Source organism: Nicotiana sylvestris, chromosome 1 (genome assembly GCF_000393655.2).
Source record: "Nicotiana sylvestris chromosome 1, ASM39365v2, whole genome shotgun sequence".
NCBI classification, from domain to species: domain Eukaryota; kingdom Viridiplantae; phylum Streptophyta; class Magnoliopsida; order Solanales; family Solanaceae; genus Nicotiana; species Nicotiana sylvestris.
The window spans coordinates 142,759,715-142,777,655 of record NC_091057.1 but is presented as its reverse complement, the minus strand read 5'-3'; the positions used below and the strand labels follow the sequence as shown (position 1 = coordinate 142,777,655).

Below are 17,941 nucleotides of genomic sequence, written 5' to 3'. Positions count from 1 at the left end.
AAAGTAGATATTTTCGAACGTATTTTCTACAATAAAACAAACAAAGCTTTAACAAAAGTGAAGACAAGTGAAGAAAAACACAAAAATCAATCCAAAAACAAAGGCCATGAACACAAAGCATAGGCCAATTTTCCTAAATTGTAACAAAACTCAAAAATAAATTCTACTCTAAAAGTCGAAATAATAAAGCATGCAAACTGAAACACCAAATTTAGGCCAGAACGAAAATAGAAGGAACACAAAATCGAATGGAAAATACAACAACATTGTAAAAAAATATTCAAAATCAGAAAAGCCAAAAAATTAAAATAAAACAAAATTTAAAACCAAAACAGTGGTAAAAGCATAAAAGGAAATGAAAATTACCTGAAAATAAGAGTGAAAGCTCGAAAAATCACTTGAGACGCAACAATGGAGGACGGTTGCCTTCGTACTTCTGTGAAAAAAGCGTGAGAAGAACAGAGAGAGAAAAATTTAAAAAGAAAACTAAAATACCGTTAATAATATTTGTGGTCTACCGGGTGAAAATAAAATTTCAAAATATATACAACCTGGGCTAAACCAGGTTAGGGCTTCAAATGTGAGCTATTTTCGGATGAGTCAAGTGATATATGATGTAGTTTTATCTAAAAATAAAACGGTTAAGGATAAATATATCAAAAAAGTATAACGAAAGACAAATATAATACTTTTCGAAGAGTACAAGTGTAAATAAAATCATGTTTCATTAATCAATAGGTGTCTATTCTGAAGGGCAGTTTTGTCAATTCGAATGTTTATCCAAGTATAACTAATACAGATTTATACAAATTATATACGGGGATTATTTCTCCTAATAGTACGTGTAACCAAACTTGTCCACGGTCCTATTTTTGCATTAGTCTCTATGTCTTCCGCTTTCAACAATGTTTTGCCTTTCCAAGAAACTGTTAAAAGTAAAATTTACTGTATATGCTTCACTGGCTCTGACAGTTTAATCAATGCAAAATGAGACTATTACCTAAAACGAAAACTGATGAAAAAGATTAGTAGAAAACCCCAATAAATTATTTTTTGTAAAATAAGTATTTGAAAAAACGATTTAAATCTTCTTTCACATAACAAAGAAAAGGGGTAGAAAAACCTGCTCTGGTTAAAATTTAATTATCAGCACTCTGCAGTCTGCAGCTGAGGTAACCTTTTTTCCTTGCTCCATTCTCTACTAGTACAATGAGATTATTTTGAAGTACTGAATTAGAAAGCTAAAAGGGTGAAGCTTGGTACTCAAAACCAGCTCTCTTTCTTTCTCTTGCAAATTTTGTGCGGAGAAAAGTTGTTTGAACTTTACTTAGAAAGATTTATAGCCCGTTTGGCCAACCTGCAAAAATCAGTTTATTTTGAGAAGTATTTTTTTCAAAAGTGCTTTTCTTAAAAGTACTTTTGGTGAGAAATAATTTGTGTTTGGCTCATTAGTTTGAAAAGCACTTCTGAGCAACAATTAGTGTTTGGCCAAGCTTTAAAAAACTGCTTCTAAGTTTATTTTTTTTAAAAGTGCTTCTCAAAAAAGTGATTTTGGAGAGAAACTACTTTTTCTGTTTCTCCTCAAAAACACTTTTTTTTCTTCAAAAAACTTGGTCAAACACCTTAATTTTTTGCTAAAAATGCTTTTGGCAAAAAAAAACTTTTGGCCAAAAGGAAGCTTATAACCTGTTTGGTACTTAAATTCAATCTCACACTCTGGTGATCAAATATACTTTTCTTAGCTTAGTTGTATTGCAAATGTTCGTTGCAGTGACAATTTAATTGTTCAACAGATCCACTAAGATCATCTGTCTATCTATGTTTTATCTGGAGCTAGTTGTGTGATAATTGGATGTATAGCTTCTAAGTTCTAACATTTCGGCTGATCGTTATGTTACAGTATTAGTTTTGGCCCTCTGCTATATCAAAGGGTGGGTCCTTTTGAAATGGATGTTGAATTTTGGGGGTATAATATAAGCAGTAAAAAAGTCTCTTCACTAGTGTAGGTCCATCTCCATATTGGAGCAAACCAACTTGGAAAAATGAAACCACTAAAAAGACGAAATTCAATCTTACTTAGCCTTTCAGAAACCATAGAGACTGATTTGACAGCTAGCTAGGAATTTAGAATAATATTTCCCTTTAATGTAACGTCACATTGAATCTTAATGTATCCATTTTTTTAGCCCATTCTCTGTCGTCGTAGTTGGTTTTTGCTACTTTTAACATGATCTTTTTTCAAAAATATTTTTTTTTTCTTTTCAAAAGCTTGACTAATCACTTTAAGTTTTGGCCAAAAATGCTTTTGGCAAAAAAAAAAAAACATTTTTGGCGCTTATAGTCCTTGCTTCAAGTTTGGAATTTTTCCGTTGGTTTCTGTTATGGTACTGGTATATTATTTCTTTTCGTCTTCTCCAGCCGAGGGTCTTTCAGAACAGCCTCTCCACTACCTCGGGTAAGGGTATCCTCCCCAGATTCCACTAGTGAAATTTTATTGGGTTGTTGTTGTTGTTCAAGTTTGAAAATTTTTCCTTTCCTAGGATTTCCTTTTTATCCTTTTACATTTACTGGAATTCTAGAAGGTTTAACATGCTTGTTTTCTATGCTAATTTCATGTTTAACAAACAAAAATTAGCTAACTTTACCTTAAAATTTGACGTGTGATAAACTTATTGTTTGAGCCTATTTTGAAAATTCTGATTGGTCAAAGCTTAGATAGAATGTTGAAACTTTTTTGATTTGTTTGGGATTCCGTTTTGACGCCCTATTGGATTTGATGAAATCAGAGGTGGGGTTAGAATTTGAAGTTTATGGATTTTGAATTTGTGACTGAACTCATAACTTATTTTATCTACTAACTTTGCAATTAAATATTTATATATATTTTATAAATTTTCTGATACAAATAATGACTTTAAGCAAAAGTTGCTGGGTTGGTCGAACCGTAGTTAATGCTCCTCCCCCGTGGATGAAATCCTTCGTCTTATACAGTAGTCATATGTTCAATTCTATCTTTCATATTGATATGACGGGGATATTCTGCTTGAGATAACCTTCAAAAGTAGGTTTACTTTTTTTGCTGACATACTTTTAGATTATGCTTTTTCTTCCTACAGCCAAAAAATTTATCGACTTGCTTGTTTTTTATTCCTATCATGTATTTAGAATTTGGTTGTTTAAACCTTGAGATGTTTTACTTAAAGGAAAAAATTCTTATAATCTTTTATTTCAAGACGCTTGGTCAGTGCTCATGCATTTGTGTCCTTCTTATGGATTACTATTATTTTAGTATATTTACCCTTGATAAGTAAAGTTGTTGTCATGTGACCAGGAGGTTACGGTTCGAGCCGTGGAAACAGCCTCTTACAGAAATGCAGAGTAAGGCTGCGTACAACAGACTCTTATAGTCTGGTCCTTCCCCGGACCCCGCGCATAGCGGGAGCTTAATGCACCGGGATGTATGTATGTGCCTCGATAAGTAACTCACTTTAAATTCATTTTATTTCTTGATCAGGTTTTAGTTTTCCAAATTGTTACCCTTCTCAGGAAAAAAAAAGTTTTGAAGATTGCTACGGTTTCTGTGGTTATGTATACTAATTCATGATGGGAACTGAAGATAAAACGTTGCTTTGTTACTGTCATTGGGGAAGAAAGAATAAGGTGCTACGAAATGGATCCATTTTGTATATGGGAGGTATTACTGATCAGATTATTATGAAGACAGGTATAAAGTACAATGATTTTGTGAATGTAGTTTTTGACCGATTAGGCATTGATCCTTCAGATAAGATCTTGCATTTTACAGTGAAGTTTGATAGGTCAGAATTGATACGGCTGAGGGACCAAGAAGGTGTTGATACCCTGTTACAATTTAATGATGATTTTGCTCATGTTTATGCATCAAGTTTGGAAAAGGAGCTTTATTCTAGACTGCCCTCATGTGGCCCGGCAAAGGTTGAACTTATTGGAAAAGCAATTTCTGATAGTAATCCTGCAAAGGTGTATGATTATCCTGATCCTCAATTCATCAGTGATTTTGACAAGCATAAAGCAGATAATTGCTTTGCAATTGACCAAATCTGGGCTTGCTACGATACGGATGATGTTATGCCAAGATTCTATGTCCACATTAGGAAGGTATCCATTCCCGAATTTAATGTGATTTTCAGTGCGGAACCAAAATGTGGTTTATTTTACTCAAAATACTCAAATAAGTGTAAAAAAAAGTTACCAAACTATATATAACGCCACTAATAGTGGCGTTATACTGACAAACCTTACATAGCGCCATTAATAGTGGCGCTATATGCCTTATTACCTGAACATATAGCGCCATTAATAGTGGCGCTATACCCCTTAATACAAATCCTCCATCTTCTTCTTCTTCGTTCCATCTCCCTCATTTTCATTTCTGGTCCCCACCACCACCGATTCTGCCCCCATTTTTTTAAAAAAAAAAAAAAAAAAAAATTGGGTCCCCCCGTCACATAAAAGTTTAATATTTGTGGTCCCACTGTCGAGTAGAGCTTTGTATTATTGTGGATTCACTCTTTCGGAGTCAAAATTTCGATCTATCTACATTTCGAAAATTCTAAATCGAGGTATTTCGATTTATTTTAAGTTGGAACTTTTATAACAATGCATATTACTTGATTTGTATGTGTTCTATTTCGGTTTGTGTTTATTTTTTCCGAAACTAGCATGTTAAATTTTATCCGGATTTAATTTTAGTGTTGTATAAAAATATGTAAATTAGTCTAAAAAATGTGTTTGTTAATATCCTCATGTATATTTATGTGTTTTTATGCCGTTTAGTTTATATTTATGTGTTTTTATGCCGTTTAGTTTAGATTATTTTTTAGCGTAGTAAAACGTAGACCTTTTTAGCGTAGTAAAACGTAGACCCTTTTAGCGTAGTAAAATGTAGAGCCTTGTAGCGTAGTATTGTGTAGTAATTGTTTAATTATCTTATATTCTAGCACGAAACCCATAATTATATATATAATTCTTACAATTAATTTATTAAAAAATATGAATAAAAATTATAAAAAAACATAAAATTATTAATGATAATTTAGTACTACTGGGCCTCAGAAAATCTAGCACATAAAATATATATTATTTTTACAATTTAGTTATTAAATAAATATGAATAAAAATTATTAAAAAAACATAAAATTATTAATGATAGTTTGGTACTACTGGGCCTCAGAAAATCTAGCACGAAACCCATAATTATAAAATATATATATATATATATATATATATATATATATATATTATTTTTACAATTTAGTTATTAAATAAATATGAATAAAAATTATTAAAAAAACATAAAATTATTAATGATAGTTTGGTACCACTGGGCCTCAGAAAATCTAGCACGAAACCCATAAGTATATATATAATTTTTACAATTAAGTTGTTAAAAAATATGAATTTAAATTATAAAAAACACACATAAATTTTATATTTACTCATTATTAATGATAAGGCATATAGCGCCACTATTAATGGCGCTATGTAAGGTTTGTCAGTATAACGCCACTAATAGTGGCGCTATACAGTAACGGTACAGTTAACGTTACTGTATAGCGCCACTATTAGTGGCGTTATATATAGTTTAGTAACTTTTTTTTTACACTTATTTGAGTATTTTGAGTAAAAATAAACCACATTTTGGTTCCGCGTTCTTGGCTCGAGCCTCAACCAGAAGATCAAGAAGACAGAGCTTGGGTCAGGGCAGAGTTGCCTGTTGCCTGTGGAAACTTTAAACATGGGTGTACTGATTCCACCTCTGTTCAACTTACATTTTCTCATCAAGTTCAGTGCGAAAAGGGCAAGAGAGGTTTGTACGTTGTATATCCTAGGAAAGGGGAAGCGTGGGCACTTTTCAAGGATTGGGATATTTGTTGGAGCTCGGATCCAAAGAACCATAGGAAGTACAACTACGTAGTTGTGGAGATTCTTTCTGATTATGTTGGGGATGTTGGTGTCCTATTTGGTTACTTAGATAAAGTGACTGGTTTTGTGAGCCTTTTCCAGCGAACAAGGATTATTGTATTTGATACATTGTGTTGAGGATTTTAAGATGGAAAAGTCTTAAAAAGAGGGTGAATGGAAATGGAGGGAAAATAAAATTTTTGAGTAAAATTTTAAGTTTCCTTCTCTTGAAACATTGTCCCATATTGGAAGAGGAAAAGTATTTTGGTGGGTATATATACAATTGCTCTTCTTGTAGCTCTTAAAGAGTTAAGAAGAAGGCAAGCCTCGCACCGTCGTCGCTGTCGCTCGGATCGGCTATGACTACTGTTTCGGCTTTTTGGACCAAATTTATTTGTTAATAATAAATATTAACGTAATATTATCCGTGTTTGTAACAGATATGTTCCAATCCGTTAATTTGTTCCAGCAGCTTAGTGCGTCTCCCACCATAGCCAAATGCTTGCTCCATAATAGCAAGTGATTGCTCCATTAATTAGCAACCTGGTGCTCCGCCCACCATGGCCAAGTGCTCCACTAAATGAGTGGCAGCGGGTCCGTGTTTAGCAGCTGACTGCACTATAAATAGATGGTGCAAGCAGCTTGTTGAAGACACACAGACAGAAATCAAAAGTGAAGCTACTGATTTCCTCTTTAGTTTACACCCAAAGTTTGGCTATACATTACAATCCTTCCTCTCAGAATTTACATTCGACTTCTGAGTTCTCCTCTTTTATTCTGCATTGTTTTAAACTACAAATAAAGCAACCGTAAGTGTGATTTGCTGTCGAACTTTGTGTTCGCTAAAACACTGGGGTTTGAAGTACCGCTACACCAGTGTGTAATTTGCTTATCCTGGGAGGAAATAATCCATAACCTTGGGTACTAGGAGGGGATTAAATTCCTTAAGAAAACACTGTGAATTCAGTGGGCTCGAATTAATTACTGTTTCATTTATATTTACGTTTATACGCTAACATTCTTTTATTCAGAATTATTATTTACAAATACAGCAAGTAAGAAGATAGCAACCAACAAGCTTAAGGAATTTAATATCTTTATTTCTGTATTTGTGGTATATTTACTGCTCTGGAGACTAAAACCTTTGTGGTTTTGTCTACTCCCGTTTTTGGAGATTAAAGCCTTCGTGGCGTTTTGCTAGAGAACTTACAGTTCTGAAGACTAAAACCTTTGTGGTTTCGTCTACTCCCGTTTTGGAGATTAAAGCCTTCGTGATAGTTTGTTGGAGATTAAAATCTACGTGATTTTTTTACTCCAAATTTAAACGTTTATTAAACGTTTTGTTTGTGTCATTCTTTCATAGAAAAAATGGCAAATGACAACGGAAACCGAGTTGTTCCGATGATGACTGCCAACGCATCGACAAGCCAAACACCGGCGTTGGCACCGGCAGAAAAACCCGAAAAATATTCCAGGATTGATTTCAAGCGCTGGCAGCATAAAATGTTCTTCTACTTGACTACGTTATGTCTACAAAAGTTCATCAAAGAAGATGTTTCTGATCTGCCCGATGAAACTCCAGAGAACGAACGCTTTCTCGTGATTGAGGCGTGGAAGCATTTTGACTTTTTGTGCAAGAATTATATTCTTAGCGGACTGGAGGATAATCTGTATAACGTCTACATTAATGTGGAGATGTCAAAAGAATTGTGGATTGCGCTTGAAAGAAAATACAAAATTGAAGATGCCGGGATGAAGAAATTTGTTGCCGCAAAATTATTGGACTACAAAATGGTAGATAACAAATCTATTATTACCCAGGTCCAGGAATTGCAAGTGATTATTCATGATCTACTTGCTGAAGGTATATATATAATGAATACTGATGTTGAAAGTAAAATTTTTAGTATTTTTACTAACGGAATTTTCATTGAAGGTCTTGTCATCAGTGAAGCATTCCAAGTTGCAGCAATTATTGAGAAGCTGCCTCCTTTGTGGAAGGATTTCAAAAACTACTTGAAATACAAATGAAAGGAGATGTCCCTTGAAGATCTCATTGTTCGGTTGAGAATCGAAGAGGACAACAGAGCAGCTGAAAAGAAAGGTCGTAGAAACTCAACAATAATGGCAGCAAATATTGTTGAGGCTACTTCTCAAATTAAGAGAAAGAGGAAGCAAGCTTCTGGGCAAGAAATAACCCAACCAAGAAGCGGTTCAATGGAAATTGCTACAATTATGGAAAAGCTGGACACAGATCTGTAGAATGTCGTGCTCCAAAGAAAGACAAGAAGAAGGGTCAAGCAAATATGGTTGAAAAGCACGAAGATATTGATGACTTGTGTGCTATGCTTTCTGAATGCAACCTGGTAGGAAATCCTAAGGAGCGGTGGATTGATTCTAGAGCCACTCGCCATATTTGTGCTGGGAGGGAAGCATTTTCTACATATGCTTCTGCTGGACCAGAAGAGACGTTTTCTATGGGAAATGCTGCTACAGCAAAAATTGAAGGATATGAGAAGATATTTCTCAAGATGACTTCTAGCAAGCTCATGAATTTGAACCACGTCCTTCATGTTCACAAAATTAGGAAGAACTTAGTCTCTACTGGACTTATTGTAAAGCACGGTTTCAAGTGCGTTTTTGTATCCGACAAGGTGGTGATAAGTAATAATGAAATGTTTGTAGGAAAATGTTACCTTACTGAGGACCTCTTCAAGCTGAATGTAATAGTTGTCGAAAATAATAATAAAACTTCAGCTTCTTCTTACTTACTTGAGTCAAATGATTTATGGCATGTAATTTTAAGATGGAAAAGTCTTAAAAAGAGGGTGAATGGGAAATGGAGGGAAAATGAAATTTTTGAGTAAAATTTTAAGTTTTCCTCTCTTGAAACATTGTCCCATATTGGAAGAGGAAAAGGATTTTGGTGGGTATATATATAATTGCTCTTCTTGTAGCTCTTAAAGAGTTAAGAAGAAGGCAAGTCTCACGTCGTCGTCGTCGTCACTCGCTCGTCTCGGCTTCGGCTACGGCTTCGGCTACGGCTTCGGCTTCGGATTCGGATTCGGATTTGGTCAAATGATCGAATGATTGATTAATTTTTTGGACCAAATTTATTTGTTAATAGTAAATATTAACGTAATATTATCCGTATTTGTAACGGATATGTTCCAATCCGTGGATTTGTTCCAGCAGCCTAATACGTCTCCCACCATGGCCAAATGTTTGCTCCATAATAGCAAGTGATTGCTCCATTAATTAGCAGCCTGGTGCTCCGCCCATCATGGCCAAGTGCTCCACTAAATAAGTGGCAGCGGGTCCGTGTTTAGCAGCTGACTGCACTATAAATAGATGGTGCAAGCAGCTTGTTGAAGACACACAGACAGAAATCGAAAGTGAAGCTACTGATTTCCTCTTCAGTTTACACTCAAAGTTTGGCTATACATTACATTCCTTCCTCTCAGAATTTACATTCGACTTCTGAGATCTCCTCCTTTGTTCTGCATTGTTTTAAACTACAAACAAAGCAACTGTAAGTGTGATTTGCTACCGAACTTTGTGTTCACTGAAACACTGGGGTTTGAAGTACCGTTACACCAGTATGTAATTCGTTCTATCCTGGGAGAAAATAATCCATAACCTTGGGTACTAGGAGAGGATTAAATTCCTTAAGGAAAACGAAAGGAGTTGTCCCTTGAAAATCTCATTGTTCAGTTGAGAATCGAAGAGGACAACAAAGCAGCTGAAAAGAAAGGTCATGGAAACTCAACAATAATGGGAGAAAATATTGTTGAGGCTACTTCTCAAATTAAGAGAAAGAGGAAGCAAGCTTCTGGGCCAAGAAATAACCCAAGCAAGAAGCGGTTCAATGGAAATTGCTACAACTATGGAAAAGCTGGACACAGATCTGTAGAATGTCGTGCTCCAAAGAAAGACAAGAAGAAGGGTCAAGCAAATATGGTTGAAAAGCACGAAGATATTGATGACTTGTGTGTTATGCTTTCTGAATGCAACATGGTAGGAAATCCTAAGGAGTGGTGGATTGATTCTGGAGATACTCGCCATGTTTGTGCTGTAAGGGAAGCAAGCATTTTCTACATATGCTTCTGCTGGACTCGAAAAGACGCTTTCTACGGGAAATGCTGCTACAGCAAAAATTGAAGGATATGGGAAGATATTTTTCAAGATGACTTCTGGCAAGGTCATGACTTTGAACAACATCCTTCATGTTCCCGAAATTAGGAAGAACTTAGTCTCTACTGGACGTCTTGTAAAGCACGGTTTCAAGTGCGTTTTTGTATCCGACAAGGTGGTGATAAGTAAGAATGAAATATTTGTAGGAAAAAGTTACCTTACTGAGGGCCTTTTCAAGCTGAATGTAATAGTTGTCAAAAATAATAATAAAACTCCAGCTTCTTCTTACTTACTTGAGTCAAATGATTTATGGCATGTACATTTAGGTCATGTCAATTATAAAACCTTGCGAAAAATAATTAACATGGAAGTATTGCCTAAGTTTGGATGCGAAAAATCAAAATGTCAAATATGTGTGGAATCTAAGTATGTTAAACATCCTTATAAGTCGGTTGAAAGGAATTCAAATCCTTTAGCCTTAATTCACATGGATATTTGTGATATGAAGTCAATACCATCTCGCCGTGGAAAGAAGTATTTCATAACTTTTATTGACGAAAATACTCGATATTGCTATGTTTACTTACTTAATAGTAAAGATGAAGCAATAGACGCATTCAGGCAATATAAAAATGAAGTTCAAACACAACTTAACAAGAAAGTCAAAATGATAAGAAGTGATAGGGATGGTGAATATGAATCTCCTTTTGGAGAAATATGTCTAGAATATGGAATTATTCATCAAACAACAGCCCCTTACACGCCCCAATCCAATGGGATTGTGAAAAGAAAGAATCGTTCATTAAAGGAGATGATGAACGCATTGTTGATAAGTTCTGGTTTGCCACCGAACTTGTGAGAGGAAGTCGTTCGTATGGCTAACCGGATACTAAATCGAGTTCCCCATAGCAAAACACAATCTATTCCATATGAAAAATGGAAAGGAAGGAAGCCTAACTTGAATTATTTGAAAGTGTGGGGGTGTTTGGCAAAAGTACAAGTTCCTAAATCCAAAAGGGTAAAAATAGGACCGAAAATAGTTGATTGTGTTTTCATAGGATATGCGACCAATAGTAAAGCATATCGATTTCTGGTTCATAAATCAGAAATCCTGACATTCATAATAATACGATTATAGAATCAGATAATGCTGAGTTCTTTAAAAATATATATCCATATAAAAAGGAATGTGAGTCGATTGAAGAAACAAAAGAAAGTACATTTAATCAGGAGGATCCAAGACGTCAAAAAACTTCTACTTAGTTTGGACTAGATTTTGTGACTTTCTTATTGGAAAATGAGCCTCGAACATTTAAAGAAGCTATATCTTCTTCGGAATCATTGTTCTGGAAAGAGACAGTCAATAGTGAAATAGAATCCATATTGAACAATCATACATGAGAATTGGTTGATCTTCCTCTTGGAAATAAACCTTTGGGTTATAAATGAATTTTAAAAGAAAAATGAAAGATGATGGCACTATTAATAAATTTAAGGCAAGACTTATTGTCAAAGGGTATAGACAACGAGAAGTTCTTGAGTAATTTGATACATATTCTCCAGTGACGAGAATACTTCCATACGAATGCTAGTAGCTATAACTGCAGTTTATGGTCTTGAAATTCATCAAATAGACGTAAAGACAACCTTCTTAAATGGAGAACTGGAGGAAGAAATCTACATGGAACAACCTGAAAGGTTTGTGGTTCCAGGTAATGAAAAGAAGGTACGTACACTTGTTAAGTCCCTCTACGGACTAAAACAAGCACTCAAACAATGGCATGCGAAATTTGACCAAACAATGTTGTCAAATGGTTTTAAGATAAATGAATGTGATAAATGTGTGTACATTAAAAATGTCCCATATCACATAGTCATTATTTGCCTATATATGGATGATATGTTGATAATGAGTAATGACATTGCCAACATAAATGCGACTAAGCGTATGCTAACTAGAAAGTTTGATATGAAGGACTTGGGAGTTGCGGATTTAATTCTGGGAATTAAGTTCCAAAAGACTCCTCAAGGTCTGGCATTGTCACAGTCTCATTATATTAAGACCGTACTTGAAAAATTCAAGCACTTAGAGTTTAAAGCTGCAAAGACTCCAATTGACGTGAATCTTGCATTAGCAAAGAACAAAGGCCAAAGCATATCACAATTGGATTATACTCGTGTGTTGGGATGCTTAATGTACATCATGAATTGTACACGACAGATATAGTTTGTGCTATAAGTAAACTGAGTCGATACACGAGCAATCCAGGTCAATCTCATTGGATGGCAATGAAACGAGTTTTGGGATATTTAGAACATACCCAAAACTTTGATTTGCACTACAGTAAATATCCTGCAGTGATTGAAGGATATTGTGATGCAAATTAGGTCACCGGTTCAATTGATTCGAAGTCCATAAGTGAATATGTATTCACTATTGGTGGAGGAGAGGTATCTTGAAAGTCGTCCAAACAAACTTGTATTGCCCGCTCTACAATGGAGGCTGAGTTCATAGCCTTAGATAAAGCCGGTGAAGAAGCTGAATGGCTCCAGAATTTCTTGAAAGACATTCCATTTTGGCCCAAAAGCTTGGCACCAATATGCATACATTGCGATAGCCAAGCGGCAATTGGAAGGGCTGGGAGCGTTATGTATAACGGTAAATCTCGTCATATACGACGAAGACATAAAATCGTTAGGCAACTACTCTCTAGAGGAATTATCACGATTGACTATGTAAAGTCAAGTGATAATGTGTCGGATCCACTTACAAAAGTCCTAACTAGAGAGGTAGTTGAGAAGTCATCGAGGGGAATGGGATTATGGCCGAGAACAAGTCATTGTAGCGGTAACTCTACCTAGAAGACTGGAGATCCCAAGATCTAGGTTCAAGGAGATTAAACAAGTCATTAATGACGGTTCAACATTTTCAACAAAAATTTTGGTCCATTCTCGTGATGAGACAATGTTCAGTACCAAGGATAAAGCATTAAGGCTGTTTAATGATTTCTTGTGACGACCCGGCCCGTTGTCTCATGGGTTACCGCTCTATTTTTTTCCCCATTCTCAGCTTCTTTATGCTTTATTATCCGTATCTTATGTGATCGAGTTGGTTTGGAGTGGTTTTGATAAGAAATAAGACACTTAGTCTCTTTTAAGAAGGCTTAAGTTGAAAAAGTCAACCTGATATTGACTTATGAGTTAGAGGGCGCGGATGTGAATTCTGATGATTCGGTTAGCTTCGGGGGATGATTTGTGACTTAGAAGTATGATCGGAAGTAATTTTGGAGGTCCGGTGTAGAATTAGGCTTGAATTGGCGAAGTTAGTATTTTGGCGAATTTCGGTTGATAGGTGAGATTTTGATCCGAGAGTTGCTATAGCTTCGTTAGGTGATTTGGGATATGTGTGCAAAATTTCAGGTCATTCGGACGTGGTTTGGTTGGGTTTTGGATCGAAAGTGTATTTCGGAAGTTTTTAGAAAATTAGGCTTGAATTCGATGAGTTTTGGGTAATTTGATGTTGTTTGAGGTGTTTTGATGATTGGAAGAGGTTTGAATAATGTTATGAATTATGTTGGCATGTTTGGTCGGAGTCCCATGAGGCTCGGATAAGTTTTGGAAGAGTTTTTGGAAGATTTTTGTTGTTTGAGCATAAGCATGTAATGATCCAAAGGTCCATTTTTAGTTCTAGAGATCGAAATTTTATTTCGAGATTTCCAGAATTTAAATAATGAATTATAAGAGTGATCTGGAAAGTTTGGTCTAATTTTATCAAGTCGCGATTGGGTTTTTGACACGAAACATGAGTTAATTGTTTAACAAGCGAAATGGATATCGCATTGAGCAAACGAGCTCCGAATTGAGTTTCGATTGAAGGACAATATTCGTATCATTATTTTTTACTCATAGGAACAAGAATCATCGAATTCTGAGTTCGTATGATGGAGTTAGAGTCATTTTAGTAAAAAGAAAAGTGCTGCCATCTCTTTGGCTGCTGCTGTATTTTTTAGCAGTGTGAACAGTAACCGCGCGTTAACAATAACCGCGCGGGTGAACAGTGACCACGCGCATGAACAGTAACCGTGCGGGTGAACAGTACTTCCGAAAAATTCTGGGCAGTGAGTTTAATAAACATTTCACCCGCAATCCAAGTCTCATTTCCTCCATTTTTGAGCAACCTTGAGAGATTTTGGACGGGGATTGAATGGGGTTTCGACAGAAGTGATTGGAGGTAAGTCCTATGAACTAAAAACACGTTTTTATTGTGAAATTGATCTTGGAATCCATGGAAATTTAGCGAAAGAGGAAGAACTAGGGCTTGAGTTTTAATATTTCAAATTTGGATTTGAGGGGTCATTTAGACTTCGATTTTGGTAAATTTGATATGTATAGACTCGTGGCGAGATAAGGAATCCGGTGATGTCAATTTTTGGATTTTTTGAGACTTGGGCTCGGGGCTCGGGTTTTGCCAAATTTGTGAATTTTGATATTTTTCGAGTGCTTTCGATTGGGTATTGTCTTTTTAGCATTATGTGATATATTCGTTGCGATTTTGGGAAGATTCGACGCACGTGGAGTCCAATTCTAGGGGCAAAGGCGTCGCAAATTAAAGAAATAGCCGGTTTGAGGTGAGTAGTTGATGTAAATGATGTCCTGAGGGTTTGAAACCCCGGAATTTCACATCGTAACGCTTTATTGAGGTGACTTGCACGCCGGATAACGGGCGTGGGGAGAGCACCATTGGGGATTGTGACTTGGTTCGTCCCGAGAGATATTTTTACCGTGTTTTCTATTTGAACTAAATTGAGAATCATCCTTACTTGGATTTAATTGTTACATTTGGGCTTCTTGCCAATTATTTGAATCCTTCAGGGATTGACATCACTGTTTTTGCATACATGCATATCATTTGATCTCAGTCCAAGGTTTTAAATACTATTTTGCAAACTCAACCATCTTTCTAAGATTTAAAAACTTAAATGATATTTTTAAATGATATTTCGGGCTGAGAACTACTATTTTACAAATGCCCAAGGGGCTTATGATGATTTCTGGACAGAGCATGGATCGGGCTGCGTGCCGAAGCAGTGTTATATTGATATTGAGGCCGAGAGCCTGGTGATTACATTGATATTGAGGCCGAGGGCCTGGTTGATTACATTGATATTGAGGCCGAGAGCCTGGGTGATTATACTGATATTGATATGAGGCCGAGGGCCTAGATTTGATGCCACGAGATGGCTTTATATTGCGCTTGGGCTGTAGGAGCCCCTCCGGAGTCTGTACACACCCCCAGTGAGCGTCGTCGACGATAAATAAAATGGATGGCTCGGGCTGCATGCCGCAGTGGGTACTAGAGAGTACCATCATATGCATTGCATTGCACTCATGCATAGAGTGTACCATCATATGCATTGCATTGTACTCATGCATTTGTTTTTATCTGTTATACCTGTCTCAATAATTGGTACTCTGATTTAATTGACTTGTTGCTTCACTAATTGTTGTTCTAAACTGCCAGTCATAGTTTACTTTGTATTTTTCCACGATTTCTTATTCTCAGCCTTTATTTATGTTTATTACTCACTGGGTCGGAGTACTCACATTACTTCCTGCACCTTGCTTGCAGATCCAGGTACACCACAAGCTCAGTGAGGATTTGTTAGCTGAGCAGTAGTATCCGGGAGTATTGAGGTAGCTGCATGGCGTTCGTAGCCTTGATCTCTCCCCTCTATCTCTATCTTTTATTCCGCATTTTTCCTAGACAGACTTGTAATAGGTGGATATTCTGTATTAGAGGCTCATATTCGTGACACCGGATTTTATTCACTATTGAACTTCCGCAGATTTTATTATTAATTATATACTTAAATGTAATGACTTAGTAAATTCTCTGTGATATTTATCTATAATCTGAATAAGAATTTGGGATAACGTTGTTGAATGGTCGGGCTTGCCTAGCAGTATGTTGGGAGCCATCATGACCGGGGTTGGGGTCGTGACAAGTTGGTATCAGAGCCTAGGTTAATTAGTCTCGCGAGTTATGAGCCGGTTTAGTAGAGTCTCGCGGATCGGTACAGAGACGTCTGTATTTATCCTCGAGAGGCTGCAGAACCTTTAGGAAAACTTCATGTTCTTGAAATTCTTGTCATGCGACTTTGTTGATCCGAACACTAAAAATTTCTATTATTCTATTCTCTCGCAGATGGCGAGGACTCGTGCTACTGGACGAGGTGGACGACCACCAGTGCCACCCACTGATGCCACCAGAGGCCGTGGACGCAGTCGTGGGCGTGGCAGAGGTAGAGTAGCACGGGCATCACCTGTTAATCCACCAGCTGCCCCAGTTCCAGATCAGGCTCCAGCAACTGTACCAGTTCAAGCACCAACTATGTCTATTGTGATTCCGGGTCTTCAGGAGACCTTGGCTCAGATTTTGACAGTTTGCACTGGCCTAGCTCAGGCGGTCTCAGCCACTACAGTCGCAGCTACTTCACAGGCCAGGGAAGGCACCTAGACTCCTGTTAATCGCACATCTGAGCAGGTTGTGCAGGGATTGCAGACACCGGAAGCTGTTCCAGCTTAGCCGGTTGCACCAGTTCAGAACCTTGTGGTCCCAGCTATGCCAAACGATAAGCAGCATCGTCTCAAGAGATTTGGTAGGCTCCAGCCTCCGACATTCAGTGGTGCAGAGGGCGAGGATGCCTAGAGTTTTCTTGACAAGTGTCAGCGTATGCTTCGTACCGCAGGGATTTTGGAGTCGAGTGGTGTATCTTTTACTACATTTCAGTTCCAGGGAGTTGCATTTACCTGGTGGGAAGATTTTGAGAGGCGTAGACCTGTTGGTACAACGCCCCTTATTTGGCAGCAGTTCTCCACTCTATTTCTGGAGAAGTATGTACCTCAGTCCCGCAGAGAGGAGCTGCATAGGTAGTTTGAGTGGTTGACTCAGGGAGATATGTTCGTGACCCGGTACGAGATGAGATTTTCACAGTTGGCTCGTCATGCTACTTGGATGATTCTGACAGATCGTGAGAGGATCTGGAGATTCGTGGATGGTCTTAACTAACTCTCTCCGTAGTTTGATGACTAGAGAGAGAGTATTGGGTGCTTCGTTCGAGGATGTGGTTGACATCGCTCGTGATATTGAGATAGTTCGCCGCAGAGAGAGAGAGGGGAGAGGGAGGCCAAGAGGCCCATAGGTTTAGGCAGTTTCAGTGGTGCTCCGTCTAGGGGCCAGTTCTAGCGTGGTAGAGGTCGTTCCTTCAGACCTCCTCAGCCAGCCCGTCCAGAGTATAGTAGGACATCTTCAGACCGTGGTCATCAGGTATTTCAGCAAGGCCAGTCTGTACTTAACGCTCTCCCAGCTCAGAGTTTATCCTATGCCCCTTTAGTTCAGGGTTCATCTGCGCCGAGTGCATCGGCTGGTTATTCAGGTGCGAGGGTTTCCCTCTAGTTCCCTTCTCCAGTACCTGGTAGTTGCTACGAGTGCGGAGAGTTTGGTCATATAAAGAGGCAGTGTCCTCGACTTCGTGGTGGTCAGTTTTAGTAGAGGGACCAACCTTCGTCTTCTGCTCCAGTTTCTTCAGCACTCGCCCATCCAGATAGGGGTGGAGGCCAGACAACCAGAGGTTGCCCCAGGAGGGGAGGTCGATCAGGCGGTGGCCAGGCTCGTTTCTATGCTATTCTAGGCAAGACAGATGCCATTGCGTCAGATGCTGTAATCACAGGTATTATCTCAATCTGCCACACAGATGCCTCTGTCTTATTTGATCCCGGATCCACCTATTCTTATGTGTCCTCATATTTTGCTCATCATTTGAGTACGACCCGAGGGTGTCTTGCTTTACTTGTGCATGTATCT

At 37.5% G+C, this 17,941-nt stretch overlaps 1 protein-coding gene across 1 annotated transcript; it reads left to right on the top strand.

The window, feature by feature from the left end:
* Positions 1-3,368: 3,368 nt before the first annotated feature.
* On the top strand, positions 3,369-15,870 carry LOC138880423 (uncharacterized). The gene is made up of 3 exons (XM_070160550.1): positions 3,369-3,724; positions 3,806-4,137; positions 15,707-15,870. Exons 1-3 carry the CDS (start codon positions 3,601-3,603, stop codon positions 15,752-15,754), a joined length of 504 nt encoding a protein of 167 aa, XP_070016651.1. The 5' UTR covers positions 3,369-3,600; the 3' UTR covers positions 15,755-15,870.
* The last annotated feature ends 2,071 nt before the right edge of the window (positions 15,871-17,941 follow it).